Below are 27511 nucleotides of genomic sequence, written 5' to 3' on the forward strand. Positions count from 1 at the left end.
GACGGACGGCGCCATGGACGATCCGGCAGTTGTTTTCGGCCGCTCTCACGAGAATGTAAACGGCGGCTGCACCTGCTCCAGGGCACTCCGGCCAGCGACGGCCGAGCGACACTAGCAGACGGGCAGGCACCGCTTGGTCGCGCACCCCTGGATGTGGGGCTGCCTCGGCTGCGGCGGACGGTGCGCCGGCGACAGTTGTGCGCGTGCGGCGGCAGGTGGGGGAGGGCCGGGCGGGGGTGGAGACGACGGCACCTGCTCCATGTCATAGGTCAAGGACTGCTAGTCGGCGGAAGTGGAACATGTCGCAGCAAATGTGGTAGGTGATTACGCTTTTGTTAGTGTTGTGGCAGTGATGTTTTGGTTTGTAGCACAGTACGTCTTGATATGGACAGCGTTGCTCTAACCCGTTCGCTCGGCGCGCTGCGAATGATTACTGCGGGACGTCTTGTCTCAACCAACCGGGTTCAAGAATACTTTGTATGCTGGCTGTTGAGTAACAGTAGCCAGTGAACGCGTAAGCCGTCTACAGATGCGCGAAACGTCCTTTGTTGCATGCACTCAAACTCGTTCTCTTGGGCTTCAATGCCATGGCCGCTTCTTTAGAAGCTTCATGGAGGCCATTCGCAGGAGCGTCACATTATAAATGCTGCTGCCCAACGTTTATCTAACCTCGTTACTCGAAATGCCCCAGATCTGATATGCAATTTAAGCAGCCAACTCAGCAAGCAATAGTATATTCGGCGTCCTTTTCGTACACTGGTTGTGAAACGTCCTTCAGCAACCGGAATCAAAGTGAATTTGTGATGAAAAACCCGTAAGCCGGGTCTTTGCGTAAAGGTGTGCAATAGCCTGCGATAGGTCTGCCTGACAAGTTGTATTACTGTCGTTTGGAGGTGGCAAATGGTCTTACAGTGTTGAGCTTAACACTAGACTCATCTGTGTGTGATAAGCCAGTCCCTACTTACAGCTTAGCAAATTTTTTTTTGACATGACCCTTGTGCCCAGCTTCAAGGAAAAAATAAGCTATTTTTCATGCTCTAAATCGGCTGCCCTGTCTCCAAAAACACTACCGATCGAAGTATTACCCAACATTGCTCTCCTACAAGGCAGGAGTCAGCGGTGAAATGAATGTCTTACCCACTTGTTGCTGGACCGACAATATTTTCTTTAAATGCAGTGTTCTACATTTGGGGCATACTTCAAAAAGCATAATATATTAGAGCTATGGTGGCACGGCACACGCGTGCATCAAATCTAAGTTCCAGCTGATTTGGATGTGGGAGATGCCATTCACCATACATGAATACAGCCTTTGGATCAGCTCCCAATTCACCACCGTTGGCATTCTTGAATCAAACCTTATTATTCTACATCAGTTTCCCCATCAAAATTACCAGCGCTGGAGTGGGCTGAACAAAACGCCGATCGCTCGGGACATCCTGGTGGATCATCTCGTCGCAGAGGCGAAAAGCCAATTTCCAGATTCCTGTACTCCCTCTTTTTGTTGAGATGCAATTACGCATCCCAAGTTGAAACAGTCACTTGATGGAGAGCTCGAAAACACTGACGATGCTTCATTGATGTTTGAATCCTCGGAAACGCTGGCGAGCCGGACATTTTATGTGGCGTGCTTCTCACTCACGTGCAAATAAGGGAGGGCGCTGTTCACCACTTACACTCCGTGGCTGGTGAAGACACCCAGCTGATAAAGGCCACTACGATCGTCGTGGGCGCACACGCGTCTCGCGGCAGACAGGAGGGCCGGCTCTCTCCGTGCCCGGGCCGGTCCCGAGCTGCCGAAGCTTGGTTGCACGGGTTGCAGGTCGCACAAGTCGCAGGTTGCAAGCGCCACGGTTGCAGGTCGCACCAGCATTTTTCGAATCAGCTTCAGTCTAGATATCAACACAACAGCTGTTGGTGCATAGTGCCCTTGATATAAGAAATGCAGGCCTTCGGCGCATGATTTTTCGACATTATGCATTAAGAGTTCTTTCGTTGAGTTAACGACCGTCACTGTACCGTTGTAGTGAACAAGGATTATAATGACGCTACTCAATGTTTCGAGCTATGCTTATCCTCAATGGCGACAAGGGTTTTTCGGTAGTGCTAAACAACAATCATATTGACAGTACTCAAACGGTCAGAGAACCCTTGTCACTCTTAAGCATGAGGACATCTCGACATACTGAGCACCGTCAATAGGAGCGTTGTTTAGCCCCTTAATGTCCTTCTGGTATATTGAAGATCGTATCCTGAACATGAGAAATTTGAACTCGTAGTGCACAGCGCCCACAACATAGGTCATCGTCTATGCCGTCCAGTTATACGCGACAGAAAGTACTGATACCCTGCATGGAATTGTTTGATAATAGTAACCAGATACCATTAAAGACAACTCATTTGTGGGTGGTTCTTCGCTACAAGCAGCCGGCTACGTGCAAATAAGCAATGATTCCAACGTATCCTTCCTCTGGATGGTGAACCAAGGCCGTCACAGCAATACCACCAGTAGCGGCCCACTGTGGGCGGAGCCTCACCACCAACAGTGGACCAACATCGGCGGAGCATCACCACCAACAGTGGACCAACATCGGCGGAGCATCACCGCCAACAGTGGACCAACATCGGCGGAGCCTCACCACCAACAGTGGACCAACATCGGCGGAGCATCACCGCCAACATTGGACCGACATCGGCAGAGCCTCACCACCAACAGTGGACCAACATCGGCGGAGCATCACCGCCAACAGTGGACCAACATCGGCGGAGCATCACCGCCAACATTGGACCGACATCGGCAGAGCCTCACCACCAACAGTGGACCAACATCGGCGGAGCCTGACCACCAACAGTGGATCGACATCGGTAGATCCTCACCACCAACAGTAGACCAACATCGGAAGAGCCGCACCACCAACAGTGGACCAACATCGGCGGAGCATCACCGCCAACATTGGACCGACATCGGCAGAGCCTGACCACCAAAAGTGGATCGACATCGGTAGAGCCTCACCACCAACAGAAGACCAACATCGGAAGAGCCGCACCACCAACAGTGGACCAACATCGGCGGAGCCTGACCACCAACAGTGGATCGACATCGGTAGAGCCTCACCACCAACAGTAGACCAACATCGGCAGAGCCTCGCCACCAACAGTGGACCATCGTGAGCGAAACCCCGCCACTAGCAGTGGACCATTTTGAGCAGGACTGCACGACCAGCGGCGAACCATTGCGAGCAAAACCTCGCCACCAACAGAAGGCTGATGTCGGCACAGCGTCGCCACAAGTAGCGGGCCACTGTGAGCGGAACCTCACCACCAGCCGTGGACCAGCGTGAGCGGTGTCTAGCGCCGGCGTCGGCGCCAGCACAGCCCCGCGGTGTCTCCAGTAACCCGGTTTCGTGGCGTCTTGGAGGTCGTAAAGGACCGGTTTTCCGCGCCGCCGCCGGCCTCCCCACGAGTGTCGCACCAGGTCAACGGCCGCTCGCCGACGCGCCGCCGTCCCATCGGCTCCGACAACGATGCCAGCTTGCTGCGCGTCGGAAGCTTCAGCCCTTCCAGCTCGACAGTGCGGTGGAGGAAGTAGAAGACGCTGCCCGCAGCCGTAATTAGACTGGATCGGGTGATGCGATGACGAAGCGGAATAGCCGAGTGGCCCTGACTTGAAGCGTGCGTGCCGGTACGCGCAGCTACAAGTTTATTGGGGTACGCAACCATATGCCGTGACGCACAGGGCCGTAATTAGAATGGGCAGCATCGTCCCAGTTCGGCATGCATAGGACTGTGACAGTGTTTGAGGGATAACTTATAGAAGTTATAAGCACGCTTACGCGGAGTTTGGCAGGGCGCTGTTGATGTAAAGTATTTGCCGTCAGGGTCATTGTAAAGCTCAACATTTATCCCAGCGCATACGGAAGAATTTTGCAGCAGTTGACGCTTGGGAAGCAGTTTGGGGCAGCGTCATAACAGTCTTTCAAATGTCAACATAAAATTGCTCTCAGCAATGTCCGTTCAATGCATGATCGCCACATGGTGCATGACCCAGTCAGCAAGTGCCCTCTACATAGCTACATTCTCAGCTGTCATTAGGATATTTTGGGATCAACAGCTGATCTTTCCGGGCCGAAGGCCAGTTTCCGGCTAGCTGCCGATCAGTCTACTCACCGCAGGGGACGACTAGTCAGACCGGCTAGCCTGCCGTGTTTCCGTTAAACGCATCCGCACTGATGTAAATCGTGGATCTGGTATGCATGAATCCATTCCTTTACCTTTCAGCCACAACTAGAGATTCGCACTTGCGCGAAATCGATGCCATAATTGAAGCCTTAATAGAAGTCTTTCATATAGAAGTCAATAGAAGTCTTAAAAATGCCATACTAGAAGTTTTTCGTTTTTCTATTCGCGCATAAATACTTCACATTCGCATCTAGCCTCTCTGACCATAGTCTGAGTTCTGAGCGGCTTTTTCGTGCTAACGTACATTCACCAGACTTTCACAGGCGAGCAAGATTGCGTAATATGTAGCCGGTGTGCGAGATATCAGTCGTGATTGACGCCGTTTTCTGGAAAGCAATTTCTCGTTTAGCCGAAGCGTAATTACTACGTAACATTAAAATAAATTACGTACTGCCAATTACAGTTACTGGCAAAGCGTTGAGAAATTCCCAGGGAATCGGCAAATTTGGGGGAATTTACGAAGAGCTTCGTAAATATATTTTGTTCATGGGTTCATCAGGTAATTATAGGGGCACATGCTCTACTCAGTAACCAAAAGAAGAAAGAATGTTGAAAAGTAGAAGCCATAAAATCAATGAGGTGGCACTAGTCATTACTGCCTAGGCGAGCCCAGGTACATGAGGCAGACACAAATACGGTCCCTATCACTTCATCTGCGTTGTATAGGCAAACTAACGGAGACCACCAATTTTGATTGATCTCGCGATTCCCAATGTATTGATTCATAGAACTTGCTGGTTTGACCAGTCGCTTTTAGCCTAAAAGTTCGTGTGACGCAAATCCGGGTGCGTAAGTTCGTACAATCCACGAAACTAAGCCTTCGTCACAAAGCCGGCTGCCAGATAGCTGCTGTCACAAAAACCGGTTAGCCACAGCCAGCATTGCGGCATGAATTAATGACCGTTCGTGCCGCCGCGGGTCGTGGCCTTCTCACTCATAGCCATCAAGCCGTCTCGAAGTTTACTGGTCGTTTCCGCCCCAGTTGGTCTGGTTATCAGTCGAATGGTTCCACCAGGCCGCTCTCTATCCATGTGTCATACACCAACTACGCTCCTTAAGCCAGCGCCAACCTTTACTCAATCTTCAAACAAGCTGGCAAAGCTAACTGGAGGCTACAGTTTACTAACCCCTAGTTATTTCTGTACCCCCTGGTTAGAACTGCCAGTCAGTTTGAAGATTGGGTAAAGGTTGGCACTGGCTTAACGAGCGTAGTTGGGGTATTGTATGACAAATGGATAGAGAGCAGAATGGCAATGGATAATAAATGGCAAATGGATAGAGAGCAGAACCAATCTACTGATGGTCGGACCAACTGGGGCGGAAACGACCAGTAACCTCTAACCAATTAGAGGTGCAGTTTCGTATTCGGTTGTTAAAGCTCCAGACCCCCTCCCAACTCTCCGACACCTGATTTTGAAACGGATGTGGGCTAGTTCCGTGGAGAAATTGGATGCTCCATAACAGACGGGGGTAGTTTTTGTTACTTCGCTTATTTTCACTTGCCTGCACCCCGCATATGTTATAATAAACACGCCCTTGGTGCCAGTTACACTCGCAGCATACTGCAGCATACCATTGCTCTTCACTCCGTCACTGCAGTGCTCGCCAGCAATGTGTGTTGTTGCCCGACTTCGCCTCGCCACGGCAGCTGCGTGACGTCTTCCCAGTGACGTCAGTCGCAGCTTTCTGTTCCGGTCACGCGCCGCTCCGTTACGGCCGAGCTGGCTCGGCTCTGCTCACCAGGGATCGGTCTATCACGACACAAAGCGCCAGCGGCAGCTGAAGCGGGAACAAAGTCTACGACGCGCGTGCTACGCGGCGCCAGATGGTAGGCGGCACGTGTCTCAGGCATCAGCATCACGCCAACTCCATGGCACAAACGCGGCGCAGCAAGTCCTGAGAATGCCTCCGACCTGAGAAAGTCTTGTCTGCAGTCCAGTAGCGTGACTGGTCGATAGCCGTCTTCGGCTGTGAGTGCTATGGAGATGTACGCTCGCTGACTTTCTTTTCCCACGCGAGTAGGTAGGACGGGTGTGAGTGGGAATGTTTGGTCCGCTGATGTCCCCAATTTATGATCAGAATGTGGCGTATGTCAGATCGAATGTAATTAAGCAAGCTACTTAAAGCCTGGGATGGTTCGCAACATGATATGTTATAGTGAAAATCACCATCAACCTGTCAAAAACAGGCCAATGTGAATTCATATAACTTTCGGCCGCTCGAAACTTATTTACTATCTCGGAAGTGAAACATCACATTGGGTTTGAGGCGTACGTTGGGATTTGCTTTGGCAGAATGGGGAACGGAGAGGTACTCGCTTCAAGAGACACGTTGGCCAATCTTCTAGTCAGCGGGCTGACCAAGCTCCGGGTGGGTCGACGCTAACACGCCCCCATTGGTACCGCCCTCTTCTCCGAGATGACGAAGCATGGCTTACGACATGGCTAAATCAAAGCTCGGTTGAAGTAACGTAACTTTATTTGCCTCCTTAATGAAGCCTTTTGATACCATAGCTAATATATAAGACCGACTGAAATACCAATAGAGGCATCTATACAGTATGTATATCAATGAAATACCGCTCAGCCCTCTTTGGAAGATTCTCCTCTTACGCAGACAGACACAACACAATTAATCTGTTTTTTATCGATGGAATGACTCTCGTCCGGCTTGCTGCACTAATCTTCCAGCAAAGGCTCGGATGTCAAACATATCAGCAGCATGCAATAGCAAATGCGGCACCCTTTTTTGTCTAGTATTCATTTCAATCATAATGACTGGGAGTACAGCAGTGGGGAGGATGTGGCTTGTTCTAGACTGAGCGTGCTGTGGTGAGGGGGTGGTTTGTTCGAGACTGGGGATACTGAGAGGCAGTCGGGATGAGCTGCCGTCAAAAGGGGGTGTTCAGTCGTGCCACATCACTGAACGGGGGCGTGTCGTTCCGCCACAACTGCCGCACTTCATTCCGCACCCGCGGTTGTGACGTACCCAGGCAGAAACATGTGACTCGATGTCATTAACCCCAGACAATGCTGGTAAACCATCCACACAGTACACAGAGCCCCAGCCAGCTCGCGCCACGCTCTCTCGACGTAAACGCAGCACTGGTGATGCCAACTTTGGCGCGGCGCGGCTGCCGCACTGGCAGGGCTGGGTCACGCTGCCCGGACATCTCCGATAAACACACGACTGTGGCGTGACCAATGGCGTGACGCCGACACCAGGCGGCATAAACAGGCGCCTTCCGGCGGGCGGCCGCCCGCCCGCGCGCCGCCGCGCCGGTGTAGCTGCCAGCAGGGCGCTGCGGGGACCACACAGCCGCCCGTCCCGGTGAGTGCTGCGACGGAGGGGCACCTCGAGGCGCGGCGCCGCTACTGAAGGCCGCAGGTGGCTGGGTGTTGTGCGGAAGAGCCCCGGAAGGCGCGGCCACAAGCCGGAAGCGGCCGATCTGGGCAGCGCCGGGCGACGGCAGGCTGCGGTACGGGCGCTGCTGATCTGTGATCCGAAAGATCGCGTATCAGTAGCAAACCCGTTATACCATTTGTACCTATACGAATTGAATTTAAAGCAAACGGTAAGGTCTGCTTCAGACAAGTGTAAAATTCGCAATGTACTAATGCGGCCGGAGTACTAGTAGTTGGAATGCAATGCATGGACGTCATTCTGCTGGTATCCATGCCCTCGCTTTATCATGCTTTCCAATCCAACTGTAGCCGATGAATGACAATTTACATTTCACTATGCATTCAGGAACCGGAGAAGCTAGATGTCCGGCACGCGAATAACGTAGGGTCGGCTCGCGTGCACGTGGAAATCACACAACGGATTCTCTTGCTTAGGTGGTGCGCCTAGACAAAACTGATCTGTTTTTCGCATGACAGCACCGTGGTTCGATTGGTGTAGCCTGATCAGGATTTCTACCTAGTTCTAGTTCCCGTTTTTTACTGGCGTAAGATGCATCTCTATTTCGCGATATCTCTCGACATCATAGCCTTCCGATGCAGTACAATCTTACGCTGAATTCGCAGCACAGCTGACGTTTTCTTCTTTACGCTACCGTGTAAGTTGCCCTGTACATTTTGCACATGGTTGTAGTACCGATGACCTTCAGAACGCTGGGGGGGGGGGGGGAGATTTGAAGATCTGCCTGCTTTATGTTTACCGTGCATTCCATGAGGCTAGTGCAGTTTTTCTTCAAGGCTTCCCTTGAGACAGCTTCCACCGCCCGCCCTTGCGACCGCTACCACCGCTCGCCCTTCGGACAGCTACCACCGCTCGCCCTTGTGACCGCTACCACCGCTCGCCCTTGGGACCGCTACCACCGCTCGCCCTTGGGACAGGTACCACCGCTCGCCCTTAGGACAGCTACCACCGCTCGCCCTTGGGACAACTATCAGTGCTCGCTCTTGGGACAGCTACCACCGCTCGCCCTTGGGACAGCTACCACCGCTCGCCCTTGGGACCGCTACCACCGCTCGCTCTTGGGACAGCTACCACCGCTCGCCCTTGGGACCGCTACCACCGCTCGCTCTTGGGACAGCTACCACCGCTCGCCCTTGGGACAGCTACCACCGCTCGCCCTTGTGACCGCTACCACCGCTCGCCCTTCGGACAGCTACCACCGCTCGCCCTTGTGGCCGCTACCACCGCTCGCCCTTGGGACAGCCTCCACCGCTCGCCCTTGGGACAGGTACCACCGCTCGCCCTTAGGACAGCTACCACCGCTCGCCCTTGTGACCGCTACCACCGCTCGCCCTTCGGACAGCTACCACCGCTCGCCCTTGTGGCCGCTACCACCGCTCGCCCTTGGGACAGCCTCCACCGCTCGCCCTTGGGACAGCTACCACCGCTCACCCTTGGGACAGCTATCACTGCTCGCCCTTTTCCCCGCCGCTCGGTGAGCTGTGACCATGACTATTTCCTAAGACCATGACGGCATGGATTCCGAAATATTTGTCCCGGTCAGTTGGCGAGATACCTAAATGCTAGACGCGTATCGGACATGACTGGACCACATTGATTGACGATTAAATGATAGGCGATTGGTTATCAAGAACACCTATGCCATTTCTCGCCCGCACAACAGTTTTGCATAAAGCTGTAGTCATAGGACTTCTATGTCAGGTTCATCAATTTTCGATGTGTCGCTTGCACAGACAATATATATATATATATATATATATATATATATATATATATATAGATAATATATATATATATATATATATATGTATATATATATATATATATATACATATAGGTACAGGTCTCTCTAGGGTATATAGGTCTCTATAGGTCTCTCTCTTTTTCTCTCTCTCTCTCTCTCTCTCTCTCTCTCTCTCTCTCTCTCTCTCTCTCTCTCTTTCTCGCACCCTTCATATTCATGTCAACGTGAAACGGGTGAATTTGTTTTTACTTTTACCCAGACGCAGGATTCAGGACTAGGGAAGACAAGCCGGGCGTTGTATTTCCTCATGCGCGTCTCCTTCGGCACGGATATGGCCATTCTGTGTTTGTTTTCGTTGGTCAGTAACAATGTCATGTTCATGGTCACGACGGAGGAGTTCTTCCGGTTTCTGTGTCCACCTCGCGCTGTGTCTTCTCAACTCCGTATCCGCCAACTCCGTGTGCGCCCGGCTTCGTATCCGCCCGTCTCCGTGCGCTCCCAACTTCGTGTCCGCCCGGCTCCGGCTCTGTGTCCGCCCGGCTCCGTGAAACCCGCTCTGTGCGTAGCTCCTTCGTTGACAGCACTTTAGCCCTCTCAGCTCGTTTTGCCGGCTTTGCTGTTATCATCCGAAATCGTGCCAGACGTATAAGTTTAAGCATGTGTCCGGTTTGTCAGAGTCTTGCCGTGTGGAACCTCCGTATGTTATGAGACAGGTATTTGTTAACTGAATGCATTTGGGCTCGCATCAGCCACAAAGTCCGCTCCAATTCGGTGATCTCTCGCCTGGGCGGCAACATGATCATTCTAAATCATTTTCAGAAAACCCAGGATGAATGCGTTAGTTAACCGAGAGACCGAGACCATTGCTGTTTGTTCTCCCTGCGCTGTACGGAGCAGCTGCTGCGGTGGTGTCTGCCTTACGTCTATGTAGCACACACCAGTGAGTAGAATCTACGCACAAAAAATACGGCAGAGCAACCCTCTGGCCGTGAACCTAACCGCATCTGGTGACCATGAGCGTCAAAAAGTGGCGAACGTTCAGCAACAGTGGCTGGTCACGCCCGCGCGGGCCGTCGAAGGCCCGGGTGATATCAGAGTCTCGCTGGCCCCGTTTCCGTGGGCCGGAATGTGGCCGCCCCGCTGTGACCGGCCTTGGAAGGCCGCCCGGCGCCGGACGGGGCCGGCCAAGGGCGACTGGACGGACCAGCTGGCGCCCCAGCTGACGCCGCGCTCGGCCCCGTCCCGGCCCCTGTCTCCAGGTGGTGACCGGCCCGTGCTGGCAGGCGCCGGCTCTGGGTGGTACTTGTTGGTGTAAAAAGCGCTTGGAGGGGAGGGGAGGGGAGCGGTCGGTACCACTATCGGGCGCTGGCGTTGTCAGCCCGCGTCACGTGGTGGCCTCAAGTCTGTCGGGCCTCCCGGGGGCCTCCTCATGTGTATCAGCTGACCTACTGGCACTTGGAATGGGGCCCGCAGTTGCCAAGGAAACAGCTGAAGTGGGAGACATGCTACATGCTTGGTACACAAGCCAAGGGGTCAAGCGGTGGGCAACATGGACCATTGCCGGTTTATTCCAGGTCATCTGGATTTTTGCTGACAATGATTCTCAGACAACTTATGGTTGCGGCCGATTAATTTGACCCCGAACCCAAATAAAAAATTGACAGCCATTTAATTTGCCACTCGCTTGCGTCGCACTTGTGCGATAATAATGCTGCGAAAGCAATGCAAATTGATTGACACAACATTTCTGAGACTAGACGCGCCTTGGATAATGGCTATATTTATAGCTGTAGAAAATGTGATAATGCTATATGGTGATGTTGCGTGTAAGATATGCTCGTTTTTGTTTTTCATTACATTTGACAATGCGACAAGCAGCACGATAAAAATGTTTTAAACAAAGGATTGGTGCGTGAGCCATAGCACTTAAATCTGAACACCTCCCCAAAAGAAGAAATAGAAGAAGACAGCCGCGGGCATGATATTCGCCGCAGCGCCAGTCGCCACCACCGCCACCCCCTCCGCCTCATTCCGCAGCATTATGCTGTGATGATGTGATCCTGAAAGCCCATCGCGAGCACCCGACCATCCTCGCTGTTGTTTTTTATTCCGTGCATGAATGCGTGCATGCTGTTCGTGTTTAAAAATTTATTAATACGGGGACCTTACACTTGCGTAACGTGATAGCAGAGAGATTGCGTCTGAGGTGTCGAGAAAGTTGGCAAAAGAGGATGAAATGGTTCATTACTTCAGACCTGTGACCACACACAGTGAGCAACAGATATTTTTGAATCTGGAAGGGATGCAAACATTAATAGGAAAGTTGGTGGTCCTTATTTGGGTACGATAGATTTTCTGATTTTGGACCGATTGAGAAGTATGGAAGACAGCTTTCTGTTCCGATTTTTGTCAGTGCCAAGAGTTGTTAGTGTTTCGAAACTTCGGCTGGGCCGTTGGCACCAGATAGGAAGGAAACGCGAGGGAACCTCACCTCATCTGGTCGGCTTGCGTAGCCACACGTCTGGTAAAACATACCCTGGACACTAACAAGCTTATCCAAAAACACCATTCCGCTGACATACTAAAAATAACCATTCACAGGAGCAATTCTATGGGCGCTGAAATTGTGACAAGGACTCTGCCCAAAGGCCGTTGGCTAACACCCACCTCAGGAGAAGACTCTTTCGCGCGTCGGCAGCTGCCCTGTCACCGCATTTCGGTGAAAGTGATAGCGGCCCAAAGTATGTAGCAACCGACGCATGATCTTTTTTCGGTCAGTCACGTGTTTGCGACACGCCGGGCGGCGTTGATGGCGGCGAGTCGGGCGGCGGCGCCGGCCGTGCCAGGCGGCGGGAGGAGCGCTGACACAGGGTCGGCTCTCGTGACCGCCAGGCTGACCGGGCCGGGCACGCGTGACCCGCGGCGGCCGCTGGGCGGCCCGTGACATCAGCGTGCAGTACGAAACCACCCGCACGGCGTTGCAAGTGAAGTGATGAATGAGTGAAGGATCATGCATGACGCAGATGATGAAATGATTAAGACGTCGTGAGCTACGGAAGGTCACCAGTAGTTTGAAGGGTTTGGTTTGATTGGATTAGAGTGCTTTCAGCCAGTCATAACCACTTCAGAGCTGTGAGATGAAGGAGATGGATAATAGTGGAGCAAGGCTACATGCACATGCGGGTCCATCCGAGGAGACCCAGCCTGCATAGGGGCCCTGAACGGAGTGTGTGCTCGGCGCTCGGACAGGGCCTCACCGACAGGCGCTCCAGCCCACTCCTGGCTGATGCATGCAGCTTGCCCCAGTTAAACGGAGCGTCGCGGGGATACGTTGTGAAGCAAGAGTGGGGGAAGAGGGGTGGATGGACGCTAGGAGTGAAATGGCATCCTCTTGCGATTTCCACCTTTCCACCTTCCACCACCTTCCACCCACCTTCTCGGGGTTCGTTGGATATGGTGTGTCGTACATGTCTCGATGTGGGACGTTGCCCCTTCTCCCAGAGGTCATTCAGCGATGCCACGTTCGGTCGTCCGTATCGGTATTGCCAAAGCGGTTTAAGCGACCCCGTTTGAATTTCATAGGTATCACTACTTTATAGCCCTATTCTGGTCCGCAAAATCTTGATCACCGCAAAACGGACGCCACTCTAGAATGTGGTACGTAATGACACTACTTTTGTATGTTCGCGGCAGTGCACGCGAGGGCGTCACTGAGAATGATCTCTCTAAGCCCCGCAATGCATATCAGCAAAATCAGAGTATTGGGCCCATGAAATTCAGGAAGCTTCGAAAACACTGCTACACTAGGTACTTAAGCTCGTCCCGATCAATATCATCATAGGATACGATGATTAACACTATCATGACGGCTTTAAATGGGAACTTATTTCTCAACATCAAAACAACTTTAAAACCGACCAAATGCTCTTTTTTATTTGGATTTTGTCATCAGGGACGTAAAGCCAAGTGGCTGAAATCCGCAGAGAAATCTGAATTTGAGGAAGGGTTTGGTCAGCTTTATTGACCCAGCCCCATCCCCCGCCCCACCGATTTAGAAAGTGACACTTTTGAGTGATCGCTCTACAATTCGTTTAGACTGTCATATGGTGTCAAACGTGAAGCCGTGCAGGACGACTAAGCGGAAAAACTCCAGCAACATCCCTCCAATACATCGGTTTAAAATCACAAAATGGGAGTTACTCTCTGCCGAACTCATGGCAGAACTCATTGCTATGGCAATGGAAACTCAGGACAGATTGGCAAATCATTTGTGTTAGTCAGGTGGCCTTTCTAAGTTTGGATATGGTTAATCGTCTATGTATGACACATGGTTTGGTTTCAAATGCCAGGGGTGTGTCTACAAACCTATCGCTATCGATTTTGAATCATCAGTGCGCACCCCTCGTCCGTCGAGACCGCTGACCTACAACAAATGTCGCCTGCTGCGTGAAGCAGATTAGTGAAAAGATGAAGGGTTTGTTGGTGGGTTATGACATATCGTAGTTTTAAACATATGCGTCATTGCACCTTATAAGGTTTTGCACATATTCAAGCGCTTTTATGCTGAAAGGAGCTGCAAAAGTGGTACCACACCTTGTAACGCTGGTATCGAATCAGTGCGAGTCAATAAGTTGGAAGTAATATGCTTTTTTAACCATTCATTAGGTTTTGACCACGCGCTGTTTTCGAACTGGAAGATCACCTTGGCGATATCCCGAAAAAATCGAGTACGGTCACAATAGCGTTGGATTTCGGTGAAAAAAGCGGTGCATGGACTCATTGTTGCGCGCATGTATTTCTTCGCCATACTCGCGCACGCTCCTGATGGCACTAGTAGCACAGCTGCCGCGTGCTCACCTGGTGCGCCGACTCAAGATGTGACGGTCGATGGCGTGTCTGTGACGTGACGTGACGGTCTGTGACGTCCGTGTGCGATAGGCGGCTGCCGCTGCGATGGTGGCGGCGGCGCTCCCCGGCCTGGTGGTGTTTTGCTGCGTGACGCTTCTGGGCGTAGCTGGGTGCCAGCCGGCGCCGCGCGCCGCCGCCCGCACCGTGCCGCTGGGCGACAACGAGACCACAGGTCAGTACCTGGGCCCGGGCCCGCACACGCCGCGGCAGCCGGCGCTGCGTCCCCCATCCGGGGACCACACAGGAGGCGGCAGGCTCAGCCGTGCCAGTCCAGCTCACCCAGCCTGCAGGCCAGGAGATGCAGCCGTGCCAGTTCAGCTCCTCGAGCCTGCAGGCCAGGAGACGTAACCGTGCCAGTTTGGCTCCCCGAGCCTGTGGGCCAGGAGACGCAGCCGTGCCAGTTTGACTCCCCGAGGCTGCAGACCGAGAGACACAGTCGTGGCAGTTGCTCTGAACCCAGCCCTCCACTGGACACCATGACAGCATCGGTGAATACTGAGCCGTTTAGAAGTTTGCTGAACGCACATTTAGATCACTCCTCAAGTAGCTTGCTTGATTCAGAAGGTCCTTTTTCACTTCATGGTTGTTTTGTCTTGTTGTGGTGCGAGGAGCACTTTCCTACGAACGAACAAAACAGAGTGCAGCGACGTGGGACTAAGCAGCCCATGCTGTCGAAAATGCAAGTCAGGTCGTCAGCTTAACATCCAAGACCCCACCCCTGGCTTCCATAGGATCACAATGCACACGAAGCACACCGAAGTGGTCAAATTTTGTAAGTTGTTCAGTGCGCTAGTGAGGAACATTATGCACAGAGGTCAGACCGTAGTATTGGCCTTATTCCTCGGGAAAAAACTGGAGAATGGAGATATAGTTAGGTTGATATTTCGGCAACATGCCTTTATCGAAACAATAGCAGAAGATGCATGTTCTAAATATAAAACAATAACACTTATGCCATGGTTTTGATAACGGCATGTTGCTGAAATATCAACTTAACTGTATCTCCATTGTCCTTTTTTCCGAGGAATAAGGCTAATACTACTGTCTTATCCAGGTAGCATTTTGTGTTTAGACTACTTAAGAGCGGGGACTATTTCAGCGCTTGTCAAGAAATGTTACGGCATATACGGCTGCTTTGCTATCACCAAGGAGTGGATTTCACTCTCTCGACCCATCAGCGTCCTGCCGCAGTCACCTAAGGCCATCAACGTCAAGTTCTGCCTCTACACCACTAACAACCCTACCGAGTGTGAGGTAAGGCAACGCCCAAGGACGTTAGCCTTCTCATCTGCTACCGCCTTGCTTAGCATCTGTATGCGAAGTGATCTTCGTGTAATGAGAGCTGTACGCTACATGATGTCTCCGGTTTGCAACACCCGCTTTACTGCTAACGTGCTATCAACTTTCAGTTAACAAGCATCCCGGTCTCTCACGCCACGCAATAACCTTATCAGCGTCAATCACACTGCCCGTCTCGACGCCTGTGTTATTTCAGCGTATGTACGACGACATCCAGTCCATTGGGACGTCATCGTTCATGGCGGGCAAGCCGGTGAAGTTCCTGGTGCACGGCTATCTGGACTCGGGCGAGAAACGCTGGATTAAGGTATTATGACATATTAGGGTATATGTTAAGGTATATCTAATGTACGCAATCCACACCATAGAAACCTTAGTTTTGCTTTGTGGTCCTTCTGATTACATTTCGTACGTACGCACGCACAAAAACACGCACGCGCGCACGCACGCACACACGCACGCACACACGTACGCACGCACACACACGCAGGCACGCACGCACGCACGCAGGCACGCACGCACGCACGCACGCACACACGCACACACGCACGCACACCAACCCACCCACACAAACACACAAATATATACATATATACACACACACACACACACACACACACACACATATATATATATATATATATATATATATATATATATATATATAATGCATCGGTATATTTACGCATATCTACAGGCGTGTCTATTTGTGTGTGTATAATTGTATATGTATGACAATGGCACAGCTTGCCGAATCACAATACGCATGGAGACGGCCGGCAGCGTGACATGTTGTCGGCGCCGTTGCAGAGGATGGTTGCGGCGCTGCTGGAGTTTGAGCCCATGAACGTGGTGGTGGTGGACTGGGTGGGCGGCTCCGGACCGCCCTACACCCAGGCGGTGGCCAACATACGGCTGGTGGGCGCCGTCGTCGGCAACTTCATCCGCCTGCTGAAGGCGAGTCGGGTGTCCAGTGCCAGTGCCACCAGACGCGCAACTCCCACTGCCGGAATCTCCTCAAGATGTTCTAGAGAAATATCAGCCGTGGTGGCCTGCTGCACTCGCTGGGAGCGAGGCATGGACGTGTATCGTCTCTGTCTGCATCGGTCGGGCCTCATAGGCGGGGGCATGCAGTGCGTGAACCAGTTCAACCGTGCCCCATTGACCCCGTTCCATCACTGGGGCCTATGAGAGAGGAGGGTGTGATTCGAAGACGTAGGTGGGCCGATCTCCGTGTTCCCCGCTGACCTGGCCGTGCCCCCCCCCCCCCCGCAGAAGCTTTTCGACACGCCGCCCGAGCAGGTTCACGTGATCGGCCACAGCCTGGGCGCCCACCTGGCCGGCTACGTGGGCGTGTTCTTGCAGCAGCGTGGCGTGCGACTGGGCAGGATCACCGGCCTGGACCCGGCAGAGCCGCACTTCGAGAACACCGACCCGGTGGTGCGACTCGACCCCACGGACGCCGGCTTCGTCGACGTCATCCATACCGACAGCGGCCCTCTCATCTCGGGCGGTAAGGCCCGCAGGCGGCAGCGGCCCGGCGTCGGTGGCCGTTGCCTCCGCACCGAGAGAGCAGACGCCAGTGTCCTAAGCTGATAACCTTCACATCCGCGCGCGTCGGTGAACAGCTCATCAGTTGTCTGACCGTGACCAGCTGTGTGGAAGTCGTGCCCGCCGGCGGTGATCAGGGCGTGGTGGGCTCCAGCTGGGGCGGATATGGCGTCCGTTGTTTGCGTCAGGCTCGGCAGCTCGTTGCGCCCGAGATACGAGACGCCGTGGTTAACTTGTTCAGGGCCTCGTGACAGGGGGGGGGGGGGGGGGGGATTCCGGTATCCGGAACGGAAATGGGTTTCCGGTGCTTATGATCAGCCGATGTGAAGCGGGCCTGGTCGGAATTCGGTCGTTGCCGCACTCGAGGCAGGACTTCGATATGGCCTTTTCCGGTACTTTGGATGGTGGCGTGAGTCGTGCCTTCATTGGGTTGCTTCTGGCACCCAAGACGCAAAGGATTCGGGGCCTTGCCACGGACTGCCACTGGTGCGGTGTTTCTAGCGTGTTGACAGCGCGCTGGGGGTCTCGTATGGTTTCTCGCGCTATCGATCCACCGCCGCGCTTTGCTTCCATGCGTGGCACTGTCTCTCCCAGCACCCTCAGCTCGCACGGTGTGGCGAATTGGGGGGCCGAGGCGGGTACTGCCTGCGATGTGTCATGGGCTCGGATCCACTGGTGTCGGGAGTTCTTCGACGCGTTTCGCGCTGAGCTCATCACTCTAAGTCAATTTCTCCTCTCACAGTTCCCGAGAAACGAGTGAATAGGCCGTTTTGCTACTGGCATTTCCCTTTGATGCGTAGTTGGTGCGCTCTCTGCACTGTGAACGGTCTGTGAGAAGCTTAGCACCTCAGCCGGTCCGACTTTTAACAACTTACTTGACGTGAATTTCTACATCTCAACTTGATTTAAGTTTAATTTGTGCCATACGAGTTCAGTGTTGATAACACAATTAGCAATAATCGTCCGAAGAATGATCAACGTATTAGCAGCGTTTCAGTGGATTCGACGTATTTGGTTTCGACTGTCGGTGCGCTCGTTTAACGGGAAAGGCAGATAAGTGACGACATTGGACCTGGTTGCACCAGGTTTGCGGGGCTGTGAAGGACGTCACAGAGCCCATTTAATGTTTACACAAGAGCTGGTCCGAACAATAAGAGCAGGCTTTGATAGCTAGTTACAAACGTGCGGTACAGGAATAACTAATTTATTGATTATATAACGTGTAATTTGATAGTGATCAGGATCTCTGCAAAACCGATGGCAGAGAGCAATGCCTAACGTGTATTTTTGTTTAGCGCCTCAGCAATAGCGAAACGATGCGTTCGTTTTACCTGTATCTGTATTACCTGTATCTGCCTCATCTGTATTTGAATGCCCAGTACTCTGTTCACTAGTATTATTGGCTTGTGATTTTAAGTCGTCACTCTACCACGATATTACAATATTTTATACGATATTCCAAGAAAAGTCCGATGTTTCAACGTTTGAATTGAAAAGCTTTTGTTTACGGACTATCATATTGGTATAATGCAGACTTCTTCGGACAATATCGCAGCCTTCACACGTCACGACCTCAGGACTGCATGCCCTCACGTAGCCAATAACATGCCAGTCGTCTGTATTTATTATATACGCAACAGGGGCTGAGGCATAAACAACGCACATGTGCTGCTGTCCGCAGGCCTGGGACTGCTGCAGCCGATCGGTCACATGGACTTCTTCCCGAACGGTGGCAAGAAGCAGCCGGGCTGCGGCACCAGCGTCTTCGACGCCATCAAGAAGGAGGAGGGCAGCCTCATCTACGGTACGGCTGGCCAGACTGAGCTGGTTCCAATGCCGATGCGGGCGGCTGGTGCCTACAGCCCGTGACGCGTTCTCTTTGTCAGCGATGTTTGGTGCGCGCGCAAGGTTGGACGTTTCTTCCAACACACGAACGAGTTCGCACCGGGGCGAAGACGACGATGCAATGTTTTTGTTTCGTGAGCTCGGCGCTCCGATCACATAGATTATAGAGTTGTCCTGGAATTCTATGAATCTATGGATTTAGGATTAAGCCATGGATTTGACTAGACGAGACCAGGAAAGCTTCGACGACGTGACCAAGGGTTGGATCTGGCTCAAGTCTTAGGCAGCACCAAGGAACGGCAGGAAGCCGATTGGGTCGGATTACAAATCATATTGGTACACCACGCGTCAGAAAATGCGCCTCCACGTGCGGCCGCATTCGGGATTTGATATTAAGTGCTTAGTTGATGGGGGTATGTTGGAAGATATATGCTTCTGTGGCGCATCGGCCTGGATATTGGATGGGTTCGGCATTTGCAAAGCGGCGGGGCAACGGATGGGGTGGATTTATCATGATATGACTGTGCTACTCCTGCAAACTCAGTCTCTCAAACCACCAACGGCTAGCCTGCATCATGGATGATGATGATGATTTGGGGTTTTAGGGCGCATCGACTGCTGTACGTCATGCAGCGCCCATGAGAACTGCATCATGGAGAAGTGACATGGTGACAGATTGCAGTGAATGAGTCAGCGAGCGTCCATGTCGGTCACTGGGTCGGCGCCGGCCTGTCGACCCCGGAGGCACTAACTCACCGGTTGCCCACCCGGTGTCCGCTCGCAGGCCTGAGGCGCTTCATCGGCTGCAACCACCTGCGGGCGTACGAGTTCTTCACCGAGTCCATCAACAGCCAGTGTGGCTTCATGGCTGTTGAGTGCGACAGGTCAGAGGGGAGCGCTGCCTGCCTGGGGTGGGGATGAGGTCAAATGTTGCATTTCTATTGCATCGTGTATCATGTCAACAGCCTAACTTAGTTCCACCTCAGTGCACTTGACACGCGCCCGCTTGGCCGCTTGGATACCCTTCGCTCGGGTGGGGGTCAGTTTGACCCCCTGAAATCTCAGGAACTAAGAGAGCTAGAGACATTGAATTTACAGCGCGTGTTGGCCGGTACGCGAACTCACCTTGATCAAAGTTTGAGGTTCCTAGGTGATGACCGAGAAAAATAAGGTCAAACAAGGTCAAACTCAAAGTTGGTTAATAAAGTTCCCCAGAATTTAGATAACTATTCTAAGCAAAAGGTCACATGATCATTTCAGGTCAGTGGCGTTGTTTGGCATGTTGAAGGTCATGATGACCAAAATCATAGAAGACTGCTTTGAGTTTTACATTTGAATAAACGACAAATATTACACTCAGCATTATACATCTAAAAACAACAAGTTCACCTGGGTCATTCTAGGTCAGTGACCTGTTGTGACCATTAAGAACTCCATGGCAAATGTGCAATGCGGTTCCTGTCATCAATCACTTTGAAATGAGCACCACAAACCACCCCATACAGCAAGGTCTAGAGTTATGAAACAGGTTCGTTTCGACCTTGGTCTGACTTTCATATCTGACCCTAGGTAAATGGAAACTGTATTCAATGGTTGTGCCGCTTAAGGAAGTATCTCAGAGATGTATGTCTTCATATTGCGTTATCTTCTGCAGTTCTCTTGATGGCAGGCAGCGGGGGTGGCGAGGTCCGCCCCTCCCTCCACTGCGCGCAATTTAAATCGGAAGCAATGAATCAAGCTACCTGTTCTGGCCCAGGTCTCTCCAGACGTCTCTCCAGGCCTCCCCGGCTTTAAAATGCCATGTGTGTTGAATCATCAAATCACCAACGTTAATGAGGCCACCGGATTTGAAAATACTGTAGCGCGTCATGGATCGGCTACATGAGAGCTCTCCAGTCCCAGGCTATGCCCTATAACAGTGCCGACCACCGTGACCGTTCAGCTGGTCGTTGCTGATCCTTCCCACGAGCGCTGGTCCCGCTGAGTGGTACCGCTGACCGCCGCACCGTGCCCGCAGCTACGACAAGTTCGCGCAGGGTGAGTGCGGCATTTGCTCCCCGGACCACGGCAACTGCCACCGGCTGGGCTACCACGCGGACCGCCACCTGACGCCGCTCGACCGGGCCAAGATCCGCCAGCTGAGTCAGCCGCCGCTTCGACCTGCTGGGGCTGGTGCCGCCGCCCGTCGGCCGCACCTTCTACCTGATGACCGGCAACGCGGTCCCTTTCTGCAGTGAGTGACCGTGGGCGGCCGGCGGAGCGGTCCTCCAGGGAGACCAAGGTCGGGGTCCGGGCGGAACACTCCGGGGGGGGGGGGGGGGCGCGCCGCTGCTAGCGGTGTGACTCGGGACTGGAGAGCCTCGCCTTCCGCTCTCCACGCCACCGCGCTCAGCCGCTGTCGCTGATGCCGCTGGCAATGCCGGACGACAGGGCACAATTTTAGCGGCTCCTTTTAACATTGGAACGGTCCACCTGACCGTCCGCCCAGCCCAGCAGATCAGCTTGGTTTTGCCGCGTACTCGCTACATCACAACACCTCAACGACAGAACATTGATGTTACAGAATCGTGAGCGTCCTTGACGGTATTCTCGCGGCAAATCCGACCGCTCTGATCGCTCGCTGTGACGTCATTTCACCGTGACCTCCTCTTGCCTTGACCTCTCGCTGTGGATCCCTCTCGCTGTGACTTCCTCTTGCTTTGACCTCCTCTCGCTGTGACCTCTTTTCACCGTGGCCTCCTCTCGCTTTGACCGCCTTTCGCTGTGACCCCTCGCGGTGGCTCTCTCTGTGACCTCCTCTCGCTGCGACTTCCTCTCACCTTGACTTCCTCTCGCTGTGATCTCTTGTTGCGACGTCCTCTCGCTGTGACCTCTTCTCACCGCGACATTCCCTCTTGCTGTGGTCCCCTGTCACCATGACCGTGATCTGTGCGTTCTGTACGTGATCCGCCGTTCTGTACGTGATCCCTTCCGCTCTGACGCCCCCTGGCTGTGGCCCGCGTGACGCCTCTCCGTGACGCCGGTGGGTGTGACCCCGCGCGCAGGGCGTCACATCCGCGTCACCGTCTCGCTGTCGGACATCCCGGCGGCGGTCCGGCACGGCGGCGACATGGGCACCCTCAGCGTCCGCTTCCACAGCGCCAAGAACAGCAGCGCCTGGCATCGCTTCAGCCAGGGGTAAGCGCTACGGAGGTCCTCGCAGCCCCGCCGCAGGCAGGACCGTGACGGCCTCCGGCTACGACGACGCAGCAGCTGGCTGAGGCAGCGCGATGACACCGCGGGAATGCTAATTATGCACGTAGCACATGCGATCGCATGTATCATGGTGTGCACCATTTGTGTTGATATGAGGTTGAGCTACTGTACTGAAAACTAGTTAGACATCTTATAGAAACAATGCAGACGAAATCCTGCTGTCGAAGCTAACTGGTTTTCGGTGGCGTATAGTTGTAAGTCACTACAGTACAGGCGATTTGGACTTTGTTCCAATCAATTTGTCACTTGAAGAACGTGGCACCTCACAGTTCTACTCAAAAGATATCATGCTGCTTTGTGGGGCCTCGAACGATTATGGATTACTAGATCACCATGGTCTATTCCACGCATAGTATATCTACCGCATCTCGTCAAGCAATGACACCACCCTCGGCCATCTCCCGATCCCGCGAAGCTCCAACGGCCTGACTGAGCGCCTGGCGCGGTCGGACGACGCTGACATGTTGCGTCGTTGGTGCCGGTCATTGCAGCGACATGTTCTTCGAAGCCGGGCCAGGACTACAGCTCGCTGACGCCGGTGTCGTTCACCGGCGAGCCGACGGCCATCGAGCTGGAGTGGCGCTACGCCTCGTCCCTGCTGAACCCGCTCACCTGGCGCCTGCTCTCGCAGCCCATGATCCACGTCAACCGCGTGCTCGCCGTCAGCGTCGAGTCCAGACAGCGGTGGGTGGGCCGTAGCGGCCCGGCTGGCGCGTGGCCAGACGCCTGGGGCTGTGGAATGGCGAGGGTAACGAGATCCTCCCCTGAAGCCACCCACACTACGGGCTTGAGCGGGGATGGAGTGTGATGGAGTGACAGCGGTGGGTGGGCCGCGGAGGCCCGGCTGGCGCGTGGCCCGACCCCTGGGGCTGTGGGATGGCGAGGGTAACGAGATGCTCCCCTGAAGCCACCCACACTACGGGCTTGAGCGGGGATGGAGTGTGCTCAGCCGGACAGGCCGGGCTCCGCATGCTTCGTAATTAGGTCCCAACTAGACTCTGTCTACGAAGCTTATGTACGAAAAAGGGCCATTTAAAGAGCCGCTGTTTTATGTTACATAACATCAGGGTGACGTTCTAAATGGTGTTGAAATGCCCAGCTAATTTGAAGTGTGGTGCCTAGCTAATTTGTGTATTTTCACTGCAACCACTAGCGTTTTCCGACGCTCCTCAATGATGCTCCGGTCAGATCGCATAATATTGACATCAAAGCACTGATTTAAAGCAAGGGCCGCTGGCGTGACGCACCGTCGCGTCTGTCGTCCGCTGTCCGCCGTCTGTCCGCTCCGTCCCGACTATCGCCCCTTGCCGCGCCAGGTACGTCTTTTGCGGCGAGGACCTGCCGCTGTTCTCCGGCCGGCCGTCGCGCCTGCGCTTCAACCGCCGCTGCCGGGCGCAGCGCAAGCCCGGTCCCAGCTCGCTGTTCGCCACGTTCGCCGGCTTCGACCTGGTGAGCGGCGTGGGCCAGAGCGTGTCCGGCCTCGTCGACTCCGACGTGAACGTCATCCCGACGCGACGACGGCGGCGGAAGCGGCGCCGCCGCTGGCGGACCCGCCGGCGGCCGCGCCGCCACCACGGCTGACTGCTGACGTCGGATGGTGGCCGATCAACGTCAGGCGGTGGCCTGTCGACGTCAGAGGGTGGCCGGCCGATATCGGAGGGTGGTCAGCTAACGTCAGATGATGGCCGGCCGACACTGCGGACTGGTCTCGGCGCTGTCAGAGAGTGTCCAACGGCGCCTCCGCCTGTCTACAGCTGATCAGCTTTGATGAATAGCGAGCTATACCCGGAGTGGCGGCAGCGCAAAAAAGGACCAGTGTTGTCTGATGAACAGAAGTGTTCCCGACTGGGACCAACGTAATATGCATGCAGCAAGTCGCGATCGCGCACTGTCTTCAGTAGGGCACGATGACAAGCGGGGAAAGTACTTCCGCCGGGAGTAATACCCACCGAGGCACGTGTTACTGCCCGGGGTAACCCAGTAACCCGGTAACCCAGTGGGCCTAACACGACTGGCAGATGTGTCGCGCCACGCGACGGCGTTGGCGCAGTGTAACTCGGGTCACTTGATCGCCAGTTCATGCACGGCGCGCTTCGCACCCCGAACAGGTGATTGGTGGGGACGTGAAGCCGCGCTGTTCGTGCCGGTGCCGCGGGACCTCAGAGCAGTGACATGGTAGTGATGCAAGTCACCTATGCTAAGGGCCGAAACGGCCGTGCAGGGCGAGCAGACCTCGTGTCCTGGCACCGTCGTTGTTCGCCGTGAGTGTCAGAAGTTGGCGTCGCCTGGCTCGGCCAGCCAGCCCCGCCGCGCGAGCGATCGGTGCAACCGTGCAATATGGGAGAGTGGTTCATCTACCTCGCAGTGCGTCCCTGTATAGCGCCACACTGGACGTGCGCCAGCGTTCCTTCACTACCCAGGTATCTTTTTCCGGGCGGCGTCATGTGTGCTCCGTGCAGTTTGTGAGCCGCGGACGCGGACCGGCCGGCGCCCAACACAGACCCCCGCATGCACCGGGACCGGCGTTTGTATGTGGAGCGGGACGCTGAGGTAATCGGGGTTAGGCGGCTGCGGACCGCCGACGCCGCCGGCGCTGGCGCGGCGCCAGCGCCGGCCATACACCGAGTCACCCATAGCACCCAGGTCCGTCAGCGCACCGGCTCTGCCGCGGTCACCAGCTCTGGCCGCCGGGCCGCCGCGGCTGCTGGGCCGGCGGGCGCCGTTGTGGTCACGCCGTGTGTACTCTGGCCGGATCGAGCCTGTTGCCGCGCAACCGCACCAGGCCGCTTATACAACGCTCGCATTCGGGGCATTTTCTCTCGGCGGAGAAATTGCATCGACCTGTCCAACACGATTTGGAGCACCTGTGGACGACGTGCTGGGGGCGGTCTTGGTGCGACACAAGCGAAGAAAGCTACCCAAGCCAACGATATCGCAAACAATCCAGCCAAGCAGTTTCACCGTGCTTCGTCTTATTGAGGGCTTTGCTAAAATACGTCTTATCATTGCTAATTGTTCGATCGCACCGATCAGAAGCGTCGCGTATCACCAGGACTAGTCCCAGCCAGGGGCGCACGTAGGGGGATGGGCGCAGGGGACGTACCCCCCCCCCCCCGCCGGTCACGAGAGAGGCCCTTCGGGCCACTCTGGATCGACGGCTAGGGACCCGAGGGGCGAGCCGTATGTCGTTTTCAGAGGCCTCGAACCGAATGGACGGAAACTCAAAATGACGGTCAGAGGGTCTTGAGCAACGATCGGGGCCATTTGCGACAATGCGGGACATCTATGTCGGTCATAAGCGGGGACAAGTGCGGGGTCTGCTGTTGGGCCCACTGCATCGCTCATGGACCACAGTGCCTGACAGGGGGTCCCGTGGTGCTAGGAGGAGAGGAGTCTGCAGGATCACACCTGCTGAGCAGCGACGTTGACGTGGCCCCGTATGTCAGCGGGTCTCTTGAGCTGGACGAGGGTCCTCTGACAATGCAATGAGCTATGGTAACTTACAATGAAAGAGTCCACAATGAGACAATGGAAAGGGCCAGCGTCATTCAGGGGCCCTAGCACTGAAAGGGAGCAAGTCAAATCAATCAAAAAGCAAATCTTTCCTATGTTAGCTAAGGGCCCGATAGGCTTATTTTGATTGCCGGTACCAATGACTGGATTCCCTACGCTGCGAAGGGGTACCGTTGCGTCAGGGAGAACGCCTGCATCCATCCGGGTCCAACCGCCTTGGCCAGACAACCTCCTGTGGTAGGGAGGACGCCTGCATCCATCCGGGTCCAACTGTTTTGGCCAGACAACCTCCTGTGGTAGGGAGAGGACTCGTGCAACATGAGTCCTCCTGACGGCCTCAGGACCGACCCGAGCATCCGTATCCCCGTCTCGTCAGATTGGCAGCTGGATGGTATCCCAGGATAGGATGGAAGAGTTCCCGTGCCAGGGAGAGATGATGTGCCCCTAATGTTCTCACACGGGGCCCGCTGCCCGGAGAAGGTAAATTGTCTCTTAGTGTGCAATAGGGTCGATCGAGATGACGCCAAATATTGTATTGATATGGCCAGCCCATTTTTGTCTGAGGACATCCATTGGCTTCCAGAACGACTAGTGAATCACGTTATATCAAACAATGTTGAGCATAGCCCACTTACAATGTTAGGGGCAAGGCCATCGTTGCCCGGGGCCACACCTCTCACCAAGCAGAGCGGCGTCAGCAGCTGCAACTATCATCAGGCGGCAAGGCGCCGAACTCGCCAAAAGGGACCATGGATCGTGAAATAGTGTTTCCGAAAGTATTTTAACATGTTAATCCATTCCCGTCATCAATCTGCAAATCGCACAGGCGAATTATACAGCCCGGACTACATTCTAAACGTACGAATTTATGCATAAATGCTGAACAAAGGCTGAATATTCATACGTGACTATGGGGTGACCATCTTTATTTTTTTACTGATTTTTCATCCCATTTCGATCTGCAAGTCAACGTACCGTCCCCTGAAGTCATCAATATCTCTGCAAACCAAAGCCCTTGGAATGCTCTTGGTGTATCGGTGGCATTGAGTTCTAGGAACTTACTGAACCATTGTAAGACATATAGTGCCGACTGACCAATTTGCTGTGGTTAATTAAGCCTGGTTTCTTCGCTTTAGCTGGTTATTTAGTTTGTTACTGGATTCTAAGTGCACGTCAAGTAACTAAATAACTTAATTAACTGAAAAACCAGGTGATAAATAACTGCATGGAATAATGTACCGACGCTTTTCACTGCATAGTGGTTCGGCGGTTTCTTCAGATCATTGATTTAAAGATGCAAGCAGCAGAGTATCTTCCATGGGCTTCCGGCTTCTGCTTCAATTGAAAAAGATAAAAGGCGAAAGCAAGAACGTCGTGCATTCCGATACCAAGTGATCAAATTCGGTACATTTTGAAGGGGGCGGGGCATAGACGTAAGAACGTTTCAAAAAAGTGGGGGACTAAGCTCAGGGCGTCCTTCAGGAACTTTTTCTGGAAAACAAGCCCGATGAACGCGGGAGGTAGAGTTGGAGGTTGTTATCGCTTTTACTCAAATGTCATTGCTGCTGTGCTAGATATGCATCTAGAGCTGTTTCTCACTGGTGCGCAATCTTGCCTATTCGACTCATCTACGTCGTTCGGCAAATAGGCTATCCAGCTTCCGAAGATTTTTCGTCCATTTCAACATAATCTTTCCTGGAGACGTGAAATTCCACGGGCGTGTAGGCATTTTGG

General features: G+C 53.8%; 1 protein-coding gene across 1 annotated transcript; it reads left to right on the forward strand.

Moving 5' to 3' along the window:
• The first annotated feature begins 233 nt into the window (after positions 1 to 233).
• LOC119099422 (pancreatic triacylglycerol lipase-like) lies at positions 234 to 24748 on the forward strand. The gene is given in 14 exon segments (XM_037222578.1): positions 234 to 316; positions 14345 to 14486; positions 15414 to 15568; positions 15810 to 15920; positions 16424 to 16570; positions 16889 to 17126; positions 18846 to 18968; positions 19794 to 19893; positions 21027 to 21160; positions 21162 to 21242; positions 22054 to 22186; positions 22756 to 22763; positions 22765 to 22948; positions 23581 to 24748. Coding segments are annotated over 13 exon segments (1806 nt in total). The 5' UTR covers positions 234 to 316; positions 14345 to 14359; the 3' UTR covers positions 23846 to 24748.
• The last annotated feature ends 2763 nt before the right edge of the window (positions 24749 to 27511 follow it).

Source organism: Pollicipes pollicipes, unplaced genomic scaffold (assembly GCF_011947565.3).
Source record: "Pollicipes pollicipes isolate AB1234 unplaced genomic scaffold, Ppol_2.1 Scaffold_4740;HRSCAF=5597_pilon_pilon_pilon, whole genome shotgun sequence".
Classification (NCBI taxonomy): domain Eukaryota; kingdom Metazoa; phylum Arthropoda; class Thecostraca; order Pollicipedomorpha; family Pollicipedidae; genus Pollicipes; species Pollicipes pollicipes.